Below are 14,588 nucleotides of genomic sequence, written 5' to 3' on the forward strand. Positions count from 1 at the left end.
GGTTTTTTTTGTTTTGTTTTGTTTTTGCTCGTTAGTTGATGCAGTTTTGTCCCTGCATTGATGGTCTTTACAATTTGGCATGTTTTTGCAGTGATTGGTACTGGTTGTTCCTTTCCATGTTTAGTGCTTCCTTCAGGAGCTCTTGTAAGGCAGGCCTGGTGGTGACAAAATCTCTCAACATTTGCTTGTCTGTAAAGGATTTTATTTTTCCTTCACTTATGAAGCTTAGTTTGGCTGGATATGAAAATCTGGGTTGAAAATTCTTTTCTTTAAGAATGTTGAATATTGGCCCTCACTCTCTTCTGGCTTGTAGGATTTCTGCCAAGACATCTGCTGTTAGTCTGATGGGCTTCCCTTTATGGGTAACTCAACTTTTTTCTCTGGCTGCCCTTAGCATTTTTTCCTTCAGTTCAACCTTGGTGAGTCTGACAATTATGTGTCTTGGGGTTGCTGTTCTCGAAGAGTATCTTTGTGGTGTTCTCTGTATTTCCTGAATTTGAATGTTGGCCTGTCTTGCTAGGTTGGGGAAGTTCTCCTGGATAATATCCTGAAGAGTGTTTTCCAGCTTAGTTCCATTCTCCCCATCACTTTCAGGTACACCTATCAAATGTAGATTTAGTGTTTTCACATAGTCCCATATTTCTTGGAGGTTTGTTTGTTTCTTTTTACTCTTTTTTCTCTAAACTTCTCTTCTCACCTCATTTCATTAATTTGATCTTCATTCACTGATACCCTTTCTTCCCCTTGATCAAATCAGCTACTGAAGCTTGTGCATGTGTCACGCAGTTCTCATGCCATGGTTTTCAACTCCATCAGGTCATTTAAGGCCTTCTCTACACTGTTTATTCTAGTTAGCCATTCGTCTAATCTTTTTTCAGGGTTTTTAGCTTCCTTGCGATGGGTGTGAACATCCTTCTTTAGCTCGGAAGGATTGCTGACTTTCTGAAGCGTACTTCTGTCAACTCGTCAAAGTTATTCTCTGTCCTGCTTTGTTCTGTTGCTGGCAAGGAGCTGTGATCCTTTGGAGGAGAAGGGGTGCTCTGGTTTTCAGGATTTTCTTCTTTTCTGCTCTGGTTTCTCCCCATCTTTGTGGTTTTATCTACCTTTGGTCTTTGATGATGGTGACGTACAGATGGAGTTTTGGTGTGGATGTTCTTTTTGTTAATGTTGATTCTATTCCTTTCTATTTGTTAGTTTTCCTTGTAACAGTCGGGTCCCTCAGCTGCAGGTCTGTTGGAGTTTGCTGGAGGTCCACTCTAGATGCTGTTTGCCTGGGTATCACCAGCAGAGGCTGCAGAACAGCAAATATTGCAGAACAGCAAATATTGCTGCCTGATCCTTCCTCTGGAAGCTTCGTCTCAGAGAGGCACCCAGCAGTATGAGGTGTCAGTCAGTCCCTACTGGGAGGGTCTCCAAGTTAGGCTACGCAGGGGTCAGGGACCCTCTTGAAGGGGCAGTCTGTCCATTCTCAGAGCTCAAACACCATGCTGGGAGAACCACTGTTCCTTTCAGGCTGTTGGACAGGGATGTTTAAGTCTGCAGAAGTTTCTGCTGCCTTTTGTTCAGCTATGTCCTGCCCCCAGAGGTGGAGCCTACAGAGGCAGGTGGGCCTCATTGAGCTGCGGTGCTCTCCACCCAGTTTGAGCTTCCCAGCCGCGGCTGCTTTGTTTACCTACTCAAGCCTCAGCTATGGCAGATGCCCCTTCTCCAGCCAGGCTTGCCACCTTACCGTTCAATCTTGGACTAGAGTGAGCAAGGCTCCATGGGTGTGGGACCCACTAAGCCAGGCATGGATTATAATCTCCTGGTATGCCATTTGCTAAGATCATTGGAAAAGCACAGTATTTGGGTGGCAGTGTCATGATTTTCCCGATACAGTCTGTCATGGCTTCCCTTGGCTAAGAAAGGCAAATCCCCAACCTGTTCGCTTCCCGGGTGAGGTGATGCCCCACCCTGCTTTGGCTCATGCTCTGTGGGTGGCACCCACTGTCCAACCGGTCCCAGTGAGATGAACCAGGTACCTCAGTTGGAAATGCAGAAATCACCTGTCTTCTGCGTCCATCACACTGGGAACTGCAGACTGGAGCTGTTCCTGTTTGGCCGTCTTGGAACTGGAATTCATAAATCATTTTTAAAGTGTGTAGTTGTGTGAGTATGGAATAGCAATATGTCTACTAATTCATTTGGTTAATCATGAAGAAGAGTGCTCAGCTCTGCACAAATGGACTGTGAATCTGGGATCCAGGAAAAGCTTGCTATCTTCTTCTTGCCATTGCCTGGAAGATGACTATCCATAATGCAAATTGGAACTATTCTCCTGCTTAAAACCTTTCAAGGACATCAATCATCAAATGAGAAATACTGTTCTAGTTTTCACTATCTTGTGAAAATCTTTTAATTTGTCTCCATGTATACATTGTTTTATTTTTCAATTTATCCTACTATATATGTCTATGAAGCTAATCTTCACCTTTGTATTTCAGTCCAAATTTAGAAATTAAGTCAGAGTTAGAATTTGCTTCATGTGAATTGAGTAAATACAAAATGAGTCTGAATAGGGAAGATTAAATGCAAAAAATTGACACTCGTGACAATAAATTCATGTATATATTCAACGCAATTCCAAACAATACCTAATTGACTATGGGGTAATGAACTTAAAAGATTCTAGAGTTTTAACTTGAACAAATAATGATCTTAGTAATTGTATTAGTCCATTCTTGCATTGCTATAAAGAAATACCTGAGATTGGCTGATTTATAAAGAAAAGAGGTTTAATTGGTTCACAGTTCCACAGGCTGCACAAGAAGCATGATGCTGGCCTCTGCTAGGCTTCTGGGGAGGCCTCCAGGAACTTACAATTGTGGCAGAAAGCTAAATGGGAGCGAGGCTTCTAACATGGCAGGAGCATGAGCAAGGTGTGGGAGATGTGCTACACACATTAGATGACCAGAACTTGCTAGAACTCTATCATGAGAACAACCACCAAGGGGATAGTGCTAAACCATTAATGAGGGATTCACTCCCACAATCTAATCACCTCCCACCAGACCCTACTTTCAATTCTGGGGATTACAATTCAACATGAGATTTGGTGAGGACACAAATCAGTAATGCAAAGAAAAAGTGAAAACAGAGAAGTGAAAAGACATCAGCCATAGTAGTTATTGAAACATTTTATTAAGCTACAGTAATTCAAATATTTTAATTCTCATAAAAGAATAGACCAGGTACTCGATGGACTAGAATAGACCTTTCAGAAACAAGCCTTGGTATACATGATAATTTAATATGTGATAAAGGAGGCATGTTTTATTAGCAGGGAAAGATTGAATTGGTCCATCAATATTAATAGGACTATTAGAAAGCTACGTGGAAAAAAAGTCAATTTAGATACTCTCTTGCTCCCCACCCAACAAACAAGAAAATAATTTGAGATGGAATTAAATGTAAAAATCTGAAGAAGTACTTTTGCTTCTACACATGCAAGATTTCATCACCACAAAAACTCTCTAATGCTACCCACTTACAGTCACACCCATCCCACTCCCCCACTCTCTGTAACCGTTAGTAACCACGAATTTGTTTTTCATCTCTACAATTTTGTCATTTAAGGAATGTTGTGTAAGAGAAATCATACAGCCTGTGACCTTTTGAGATTGGCTTTTCTTTCCCCCATGCAGCTTAATGCTTTTGAGATCCACTCAAGTCATTGTGTATGTCAATCGTTTGTTCCTCTTTGTCGTCCAGCAGAACTATGTTGTATCGTTGCCAAACCATTCATCTACTGATAGACTTTTTGTTGTTTCCAATGTTTGGAAAAACTGTTTTCTTTTTCCTTTTTGTGGGTTAATTGACTTCTTAAAAATTCCACTTTAATTCATCTATAGTGTTTTTGAGTGTACCTCTTTGTATAGTTTTTCTGTGACTAAGTGCTATGGAGAATAGATTCATATTCAGAAAAGGGAATATGACATTGATAAAGAACAAAAGAAAAGATAGAGTTGTAAATGCCATAAATTTATTCAACATACAAATTTTATGTATTTCCAATGACCTTCCCTTCTTTCTCTCACTGTTGTCTCTCTTGATGAGTCTGTTCTTCATTTCTGGAGTTCACCTGGTGAGGCCCATAAGTTGCTGTTTTTAAGCATTTCTTTGTTCAGATTCTAAACAGTAAAAGAAAAGGAAGAAATATTAGGGAAATTCTGTGACCTACTTAAGAACAACTTTTTGTACTTCGGTTATAAATATTTGAACTTAGTAACTTTTAATTATTTTTAATGATAGGGATGTTCTCCATTTTTTCATATTTCACAGCGGAGATGCAAAGGTTTCATGGCAAATTCTATGTCAAAGGTGAACCCTGTCAATCAGCCTAAAGGAAGGTCCTACAGGCTGAGCCTTTCATGCTGTGCTATATGGATAATTACAGTGACAAATTTTTTGACTTTAGTATACACTTAGAAATATCCCAGAAAGGTTATAGGTGATGAATGTATCACCACTGGGTATAGAATGGAAACTACATATTAGATAATTTAGTTTTTATATACGGCAAATTCTTAGATTCATCTTCAAACAAGTCACCCCAGACACCAGTAATTGTATTAACTTGCATTTTTTTTCTGAGAAATGCTATAATACATTTGATATAGTTCAATTTATATACAGTACATCAGGGGTTTTTTAGGATATAGAAAGGATACAGTCATCTCAAGAAGCAGTCTTATGCAGAGAACTGAGATGCTTATTTATTTTGAAGTTGGGATTAGACTTTACTGTTTAACTGAGATGCTTATCTATTTTCTTTCAATTGGCGTTAGATTGAATCATTAATACTTTACCAGCACTGCAAGGGGCACTGTATTCTTCAAAGGTGAATTCATCTGAAACACAGAAAGTATTGGAGAGAAAGAGTGAAGACATTCAGACATAAGCACCTAAGATGTGAATCGTAAATAAACTATGTAAGCCAAGAAAGAAAGTAGAAAGCATCGCTATAGAGCTAATAAAAATGATTTCTCTATTAAGCTGTTTGGGATTGGTGGGAGGAAACCAAGAGAAAATCTGGCTTGGGAACAGAATTGAGAGGCCGGGTACACAGGTGGTGTGCCTGAATACAGTTACAGGACTCCACAGATAGTGCCTTTTCACAGCTGTATTTTTCTCATTGGAATTGCACCTTGCTCTCTGAACCTTCCCTTCATCAAAGAACAGTTTTAGCACTACCATCATGCTACGATGGTGGTTAATTTTCTAGCTCAAAGCCATGAGCAAATCAAAGTATTTCCTGATATATTACGAAGTTCCCCAAATTGTGTGAGACTATCCGAAGCACAAGTCAAAAACAGATCAAATTTTTCATGTCAGGCATCAGCACTGAGATGCGTTTTTTCAGTTACCATACTCTTCTTATCTCTTTGGAATAATTCAGCCCAGGACAAACAACTTTATAGGGAAATTTAGATAGAAGGGATCCTCTCATTGCCTTATGGTCAGTTTATAAGAATGACTCTAAGACTTGTTTACTGGGGGGACACGAGAGGTTCATATACAAGAACATGATTACTCGGTGCGCACAAACTCACCTTTTCCTCCAGTGTAACACTGTGGAGTTTTGCTTTAGTTAAGGCAGTCCTTTACTGGGTTAGTAGCTTGTTTTTGTTTTTGTTTTTGTTTTCCCTTTTAAAGCTCAGCATGTCTGAAGCTTACCTGTCTCATAATAATCATAGGCTTTTACTGTAGCTGGTTTTAAATTCTTTATTTGGATGTCTTGTTCCACAAAGAAGGAAAAATTCAGGGTTTGATGGGTTAGCTGGGGGGACAGGAAAACAATTAGAATCAAAGGTTAGTTAATCTTTGATTAACTAGTTACTAGTTACTGTCCTCTCTTCATAAGATATTATCAAACCCTGTAGTTATGATATACACATCTGTACCAGAACCTATGAAAAGAAAGGGGACTTCTGTGACCTGCATAACATACTAAAAGACAGATAAAAGAAGGACAAAAGAGACAATTTTGTAGACAGCCAAACGTAATAAATCAAGCCTGTTGACAGTCCAGGCTTCATTTCTTTTTTTCTTTTTTTGGGGAGTGGGGCAGGGACCGAGTCTCGCTCTGTTGCCCAGGCTAGAGTACAGTGGCACGATCTCGGCTCACTGCGACCTCTGCCTCCCGGGTTCAAGCAATTCTCCTGCCTCAGCCTCTCAAGTAGCTGGGACTACAGGCACCTGCCACTGTGCCCAGCTAATTTTTGTATTTTTAGTAAAGATGGGATTTCACCATCTTGGCCAGGCTGATCTCGAACTCCTGACCTCGTGATTCACCTGCCTTGGCCTCCCAAAGTGCTGGGATTACAGGTGTGAGCCACTGTGCCAGGCCGGCTTCATTTCTTTTTATAGCCACTTTGTCCTCTCTCACCTGTATATGTGAACAGCACTATATGGAACCTGTTATGGTTTGTTAGAATCTCTAGTTGTTTTCCAGATCTAGCAGAGTCACAGAAAGTCTTACCTTTTCAAAGTAGATTAGGACATGGTTGATGCTCACTTCAGTCCTCTGAATCTGAGGCTGTTTCTGGAGCTGTTGATTGAGAGAATAAGCCAGAAATATAGAATGAGAAAATGTTATACTGGCAGTAGTTTTCAGGAATTTACGATATAAACAGCTTCTCAGGAGCATCCAAACTACCAATTTTGATTTCTTCAAGAATAATAATGATAATAACAATAGCAATATTTATTGAACTTTTATTCTCTATATATGCTATAAGTGTATGTGCAAATACACATATGTGAGAGAGATATATATATATATATATGCATGCACATACACATACATCCTTTTCTCTTTTTATATATAGGTGGAAAATAATTCCATACCATTCCACATACCTAGGTGTCTTGGGGCCTGTTGGAATATTATTTATCATGTTTCTGACTTATACCCTATACCTGACACCATATAACCATGATACACACTATTAAAATGATAGAGACAACCTTTAGAGAAGCAATTTTGAGGGAGCACACCTCTTGAAAAGTGCATCAATAAAGTCAAACTGACAACGATAAATGGCAGCATTTACCATGACTTTGCTATTTGTAAGGGATCTAGGAATTACCTGTTTAACTGACGGTTTCATAGGTATGAAGCCTGATACCATCTTCACGTCAACAATGACCATGTTGGAACTGGGTCGGTCCCCAGTATAACTATAAAGTCAACGCATAGGAATAAGGAAGTCAAACAAAATTTCTTGGAATTCATTCAAGACAAACTCTCTCTTTACCTTCTATTTCTAACACTAAGTTACTATATCTACTGTATCTGTTTCTGTTATGGTTGTTTGGAAAACCCATCATTTTAGGCTCACACTCTTCAGGTATTGTAATACCATATTCTCAATGTTAACGCTTTTTCTTGTTAATAAACACTGCAAGAAATTTTCTTGTAATAAACACTGCAAGAATTCCATATTCATTATGTGTGGCTTTGGAGAGTGGAGTTTCTCCACATAAGAAAATCAATTTCTCCATATTCTATTAGGTTGGTGCAAAAAGTCTGGTCACGATCTAGGATTTACCTAATGTTGATGTGAATCTGGAACTTTCTGTGAGCATCCACTCCATCACAATTCGTGGGGAGAGTATTAACCTGCAGAGCAAAGGGTGCTTTCCCTTCTTTCTTGGGAAGGATGCTATATCTCAGGCATGTCTAAAACAAATGGAAAAAAAATCCTTAATTTTTACACTCAAATTATCTCATAATCTGTTCCAGATGATTCATACCATTCCTTAGCACACGCTTCTTTTTCTTATTTTGAAATTCAAATATAACTCTTGAAACTTTCTCTCCCACTTGCAGCATCTCCTAAACCCCAGCAGTCTCACCTGGAGGTACACACATCCTGACCCTGACACGGTTGTGCTGTACTCCCCCGGAAGCTCTGGTAACCGGACCTCCTGCAGCACTAGGCGATTGCCATCATCTACTTGGAAGTCTTTAGAAAAGGTGTGTGAAGATTTGATGGTGACCAAAGCTGCTTTCTCACTTTTACTGAAAGTTGCTGTTCCATATTTGGAGAGGGCTTGAAGAGCCACCACTGTGTCCTGAAAAAAAAAAATGAGTCGAGAAATCACAGAAGAGGAAAGTAACAAACGCACACTGGATGTAAACCATAACAACACTATTCTTTCTTCAGAATTATTTAGTCATAAACGCAGTCCACTAACTCTATTTCAATTTAGTTCAATCTGGTTAGTAATGATAAACTATTCCAGATACTTTGAAAGTAAATTTTTAAAGTTTCTTCATTCAGCTAGTTTACAATATACATGTGGTGATAAGACTTAGATTCTATTGCCGGGCGCGGTGGCTCAAGCCTGTAATCCCAGCACTTTGGGAGGCCGAGACGGGCGGATCACGAGGTCAGGAGATCGAGACCACTCTGGCTAACACAGTGAAACCCCGTCTCTACTAAAAAAATACAAAAAACTAGCTGGGCGAGGTGACGGGCGCCTGTAGTCCCAGCTACTCGGGAGGCTGAGGCAGGAGAATGTAAACCCGGGAGGCGGAGCTTGCAGTGAGCTGAGATCCGGCCACTGTACTCCAGCCCGGGCGACAGAGCGAGACTCCGTCTCAAAAAAAAATAAATAAATAAATAAAAAGACTTAGATATTTGACACAAGCACAGGTTATTTCAATAATTTATAAATTTATGTAACAATATTTGTTATAAAAGGTCAGAGAAGAGAGAAGAAAATATGGGTTCGAATAGTAAGAGAAGAGTGAAGAAGGTGAGAAATAAGATTATCTCTGAATAATGAGCAGGATTTATGTAGACAGAAGAGAGGTATCGGGGGGACCTGGGTGGGGAACGCTCTATGTGAAGTAATGGAAACTGCAGTGAGCTAATTCCAGAAGAAGCAAAGGGATCTGCCTAATCAGATTGGTGTGCTTATGTTTACTGGTGAGAGGAAATATTATTGATAAAATATTAGATAATTTTAGGCTTTGGGTGAAAAATGATTTATTTTCTAAGGGAAGTAATCCCATGAAAACATTGCTTTGTGAAAACAAACCTACCTGCGTGGTTGCGGGTCCCCTAGGGAGTTAAGAGAGGAGACAGTATCAAAAGGACAGAGCAGTAATCCATACATAAGATAGTAAGGCTGGAACTTGTCTGCTGATGGAGGGATGGAGAAAGTGTGAATTAGAAATACCAACTATCCTATTCTTCAACTCCCAGAAGATGGCTGTATCTTCATACATGTGAATGTATTTATGTTTCCTTCTAGAGTCTCCCCACAGACCTGAGTGGAAGAGAAGCCCCCTTGGGGATTTTGCTGCTTGGTAATCCACTTCACAATACGTGATGCCACAGACAGGTCCTCTGAAGATGGGGCGGGCTGGACAGTAAGATAGGTAAGGAGCACGTAAGATGTCATCTCCACTTCTGCAGAGGGAGCCCGTGGTTGAGAATAGAGGGTCTTAGCTTCTTGAAGTTTCCCAGGACGTTGCCAGTGGATTGAATCCTCTTTGACATAGAAAAGGGTAGAATTTTTAACTTAAGGGATGATTTCAAAATCTAATCCATAAGTGATGATTATAATTATAGTTCACCTAATAAATTGACATTTCATTTTAATGAAGTGAAAGCATTAAACAAAGTGAAAGCATTAAATAGTCACTATCAAACAAATCCTTGTCAAGAAAGTAAAGTTCCAGAGAATAACATTGAGTTTTTGTGTCTACTACATGTGTGTGTGATATTAGAAGCTGGGACTGTATAGAGTCTATACTGTGTGGATTAATAAAATGATCCATGTTATCCAGAGAATTCAAGTCTTAGATCAATGATAATTATTCTGTCATTAAATTAAGGCAGCATGATAGGCATGAGCTCAGTAGAGGCATCCTTCCTTCTTTTGGTCACTGGTGGTTGTTAGAAGTAAACTTTGCAGTAGCAACTCTTACCTTCTTTCACAGCCTCTCTGTTTAATGATTCAAGCAACTCTCTTCGTTTGACCTTGTTTCCTGCTAGGGCAAAGGCATAGGCCAATAATGCTTTGGTGTAGACAAGACTTCCTTGGTCCTCTGAGGTGGAGCTCCAGGCCGTTTCAAGGCAGGATAGGGCACTGCGGACCACTGCGTGCTATGAAGAAGATGAAAGGCTATTGTAAAATAGCAGAACTAGGCAAATGAGCTATCCCCAGGCTAACTGCAGATTAAAAACCCTAATGTGTCTGTGTAACCTCACAGTTCTGACCAGAGAGGAGTTTCCTCTGCTGCTTCCAAAAGGATCTGGTCCTTTATATTCCATTGAAATAAAACAAAATTAAATACCATAAAAATCACAATTAATTTCCCTCAGGGATTCATCATATCATAATTTTATTATTTACATGTGTGAAGGAGGTACAGGGGATGTGCTTGAACATACAGTGGCAGGCAGTGGCATCTCCAGCAAAGCAATGGTGATGTAGGCAGAGAGTGTCAACTCATCGTTCACCCCACCCTGTAAGGATCAGAGGCAGAGACTCAAACACTTCAATAGTCACAAGACACCATCTGCTAACACTTCCTTTTCACATCTTCACTAGATGGTTTCTTGTCTTGTGCTAGATTGTTGATTTTCTCCCCTTCCTCCTCTACCCTAAAATTCTTGAGTGTGTCCCAAATCACCTTCCATCACTTTTTATAGTATGTTCGGCTTTGAGGTTTTTTTGAACACTATTTTCATTCAATAACAAACTACTAAGGCATTGCTAGATTTCAGGAGATTTAGAGTCCACCATTCCTCCTGAAATTTATGTCGCAATGACTGAAGGACTCAATTCAAACATCATTTCCTCCCATGTATCACTATCTTCGGGACCAGAACAAAAATAGAGAAGGCATCACCTTAATGGCATTGTTCAGCAGTGATCCAGAGCCTTCGAAACAACCATCTGCCTTTTGTCTCCGTGAAAGCCAGGTGAGGGCATCCCTGATGTGTGAGTGCTCCACAAAGATGTACGATTGGGCTTGAGCAAAGGACTTGAGCACAAATGCAGTGAGCCTGTCCAGCAAAACAGAGACACAGACATGAAGACCACCTCACTTTTACAGCTCACTTTGCACACTGTCTCCAGACATTGCTCTTCACAATTCAGTGGAGAAGATTACTGGGAGGAATTGATGGGAAAACAGTGTATAAGAGCGGAATATACTCTAGTCCAACAAACATCTCAATATCTTTTATTCTCTCTCAACTTTATTGGTTTCTCTGAGATGATGTTTTTTAAATTTTTTGTTGTGGAATATTTGTTGGAGCCTCCAAACCCCCCCCACCATGAAAGCTGCATTTCCAGAATGACTTTTCCTGATTTTACTGCATCACGGTCTCCTTCTGTCCTCCCCCTCCTCTCCTTTTTTAATGCACAGTGTGGGAGCTTCTTCCTCGGTCATTTTATAGAGTGAAGAGTGACATTTTCTGCTCTATATTTCCATTTAGAAGATCCTTATTTCACCATTTTCAGCTGTGTTATCACAGCACGTAAGCTTTCAGAGATGAAACCGTGAGATTACCCAACAGGAATGATACATACAGCATATGCATTATTTAAAGATTAACAATTTTCCACAAAAAACTCCAGTTATTAGAGAGTAGCTGTTTCTAGAATCCTGAAATATCATGGATCTACAGAGAGCATAGGGAAAAAATAATCTTACCAAGTGTTTCCCTGACTGCTACCGTCATTGTCCCCAAAGGTGCTGTAGGAACCATCTCTGTGCTTATAATTCAATTGCCTTTGGTACCCTAAAGAGGAAGTTTTCATAGATTTATTGAAATGGCAAAGACACTGGAGGATTATTAAGCCTTTTTCTCAGTGCTGTTAGGAGTCATAGGGTAACTAATATTTAGTTAAAATCTCCCCCAATCCCCAATCACAGGCTTGATGATAGTATTGAATTTTCTACTTGTATATTGGGACATTTTATTGAAAATCACAGCAATGACTATCAAATCTTAATGAAAGAGATTTTAGTTCACCAAAAATATTTAAGAGAGTATGGCTTTTCCTTCTGAGGTAATCTCTCACCACTGATGAGGTAGCTAGTGGCTTTGGCCTTGATCTTCTCTGTCAGCTGTCGTGTCTCATTGAGATAGTTTAGAACATAAATGTTAGGGACAAAAAGGACCATATTTTGCTCTCCACAACCATAGGGCATCTGGAGAAGGTTCTGAAGGTTTTGCACTACAGAGCCTAGTATATCACCTGTGGAATGAAAGTTGTAAAGAAATCAGATATGGTTTGTATTGGGCTAGGAAAATAGATTATCAGCTAACTGAGAGGTCAAATGGCCTATATAGGGAAGGACAAGAAGACTAAAAAAGGTGAAAAAAACAAGAAATAGGGAGAAAAACAAAAAGTGAGAAAATAAAGTAGATGGTTTAAGGATGGAGAAAGCAGGGAAGAAACTGAATGGTAGGTGATCTATCTTTTCTCGTGGGCCATATGTCTGGTAAAACTCAACCACAATCATTTTCAAATTGACTTGGAAGCACTACCACCTAGTAAATTGCTAGAAGATGAGGGCACAGAGAGGTGACCCTTTCTTTTTAGAATATATCAAGGCATAATATGTAGCACAACATCTATTCAAGCCCCTTTCCAACTGTAACATAGTGTAACCCTTAGTGCTTTCTCTCAATCCAATGCCTGCTGTCAGAGACTTCAGTAATCGTGGAAGGCGAGGCCTATGCACTAGAATTACACAGCTAGACAGCTGCTTCCCTTGGGCTGAAAGACTCACCCAAAACTGAATATGTTGCCCTAGGAGATCCTTCAACCACATTTGAAGGAACATTCAGTGACACCTTTTCAGGTACTCCAGTATCTAATGGAAGAAGACAAACACATATAAAGGAGGGGAAATTATGAATCATGTTTCTCTACATCATCTAAATCCAAACTTTTATTTTCCTTGGTCATTATATAACTTTTTTTTTTTTTTGAGACAGAGTCTCCCTCTGTCACCCAGGTCAAAGTGCAGTGGCGTGATCTCACTGCAACCTCTGCTTCCTGGGTTCGAACGATTCTTGTGCCTGAGTCACCTAAATATCTGGGATTACAGGCATGCACCACCACGCCTGACTAATTTCTGTATTTTTTGTAGAGACAGAGTTGGCCAGGCTGGTCTTGAACTTCTGATCTCAAGCGATTTGCCCGCCTCCATCTCCCAAATTGCTGAGATTATAGGTGTGAGCCGCCATGCCTGGCTCGGTTATTATATAATTTCTTTGATACAGTCCAAGTTTCTCTTACAGCTATGATTCATCTCTGTGAAGTTCATATTCATCACATACATTTGTGCTAAATTTCTATGGCTTTTCCTATAGGCATATACTTATGGTATACTTATTTCCTTCTCTTCATGACTACTGTTAATGCTTTCCAAGAATTACATTCATTCTATTGATTTGTATTCAGTGTATACTATGTACCAGGTTCTAAGTGCAATGATACCGAAACTTTCAAAACAAATTCCCTGGCCTCCTGGAGATTTCAGTTTTAGGGGAAGAGTAAGATAAAAAAAAAAAAAACAAGAGTATATTTAGTATGCTAGATGTTGATAAGTGCTATAGAGAAAATTAAAGCAGGGTAAGTGTTTCTATGGTGAACTAGTAAAACAAGGCAGATCAGGAAGTGCAGGATGTAGGGAGGGGGCTCCCTATGGAAAAGCTCATTGATAGAAAGTCCTATGTGAGCAGAGACTCTAAGTAAGTCAAGGAGCCAGATTTATCCAAACCTGGAGGAAGACACTTCCCGGAAAAAGGAACAAAAAGTAAAAGGACTCCAGAGACTGAAGAATGCCGGATGTATTCCAGTAGGAAGAAGGAGGTCAGTGTGGCCGGCATGGGGTGAGCAAAGGAGAGGTTAGGAAGATGTGAAGTCATGGGGTAGCAAGAGTTTCTTTTTTTAAAAATTTTTTTATTATACTTTAAGTTCTAGGGTACGTGTGCACAACATGCAGGTTTCTTACATATGTATACATGTGCCATGTTGGTGTGCTGTGCCCATTAACTCGTCATTTACATTAGGTATATCTCTTAATGCTATCCCTCCCCACTCCCCCCACCTCACGACAGGCCCCAGTGTGTGACGTTCCCTACCCTGTGTACAAGTGTTCTCACTGTTCAATTCCCACCTATGAGTGAGAACATGCGGTGTTTGGTTTTCTGTCCTTGTGATAGTTTGCTGAGGATGATGGTTTCTAGCTGCATCCATGTCCCTACAAAGGACACAAACTCACCCTTTTTTATGAGTGCACAGTATTCCATGGTGTATATGTGACACATTTTCTTAATTCAGTCTGTCACTGATGGATATTTGGGTTGGTTCCAAGTCTTTGCTATTGTGAATAGTGCTGCAATAAACATACGTATGCATGTGTCTTTATAGCAGCATGATTTATAATCCTTTGGGTATATACCCAGTAATGCAATGGCTGGATCAAGTGGTATTTCTTATTCTAGATCCTAGAGGAATCACCACACTGTCTTCCACAATGGTTGAACTAATTTACAGTCCCA

General features: G+C 39.8%; 1 protein-coding gene across 1 annotated transcript in view; it reads right to left on the minus strand.

Moving 5' to 3' along the window:
* Positions 1 to 4,812: 4,812 nt before the first annotated feature.
* The window catches only part of LOC105542038 (alpha-2-macroglobulin-like), a 50,452-nt gene continuing 40,676 nt past the window's right edge, over positions 4,813 to 14,588 (minus strand). Inside the window, exons 23-35 of the mRNA XM_011983399.1 lie at positions 12,809 to 12,892; positions 12,094 to 12,270; positions 11,723 to 11,810; positions 10,913 to 11,069; positions 10,452 to 10,526; positions 9,986 to 10,163; positions 9,322 to 9,545; positions 7,900 to 8,118; positions 7,593 to 7,723; positions 7,131 to 7,221; positions 6,521 to 6,589; positions 5,716 to 5,818; positions 4,813 to 4,889 (exon numbers count right to left, since the gene is read on the minus strand). Coding sequence (XP_011838789.1) covers positions 4,813 to 4,889; positions 5,716 to 5,818; positions 6,521 to 6,589; positions 7,131 to 7,221; positions 7,593 to 7,723; positions 7,900 to 8,118; positions 9,322 to 9,545; positions 9,986 to 10,163; positions 10,452 to 10,526; positions 10,913 to 11,069; positions 11,723 to 11,810; positions 12,094 to 12,270; positions 12,809 to 12,892 — 1,673 coding nt within the window. The remainder of the gene's footprint in view (positions 4,890 to 5,715; positions 5,819 to 6,520; positions 6,590 to 7,130; positions 7,222 to 7,592; positions 7,724 to 7,899; positions 8,119 to 9,321; positions 9,546 to 9,985; positions 10,164 to 10,451; positions 10,527 to 10,912; positions 11,070 to 11,722; positions 11,811 to 12,093; positions 12,271 to 12,808; positions 12,893 to 14,588) is intronic.

This window comes from Mandrillus leucophaeus, unplaced genomic scaffold (genome assembly GCF_000951045.1).
Source record: "Mandrillus leucophaeus isolate KB7577 unplaced genomic scaffold, Mleu.le_1.0 Scaffold249, whole genome shotgun sequence".
NCBI lineage: Eukaryota > Metazoa > Chordata > Mammalia > Primates > Cercopithecidae > Mandrillus > Mandrillus leucophaeus.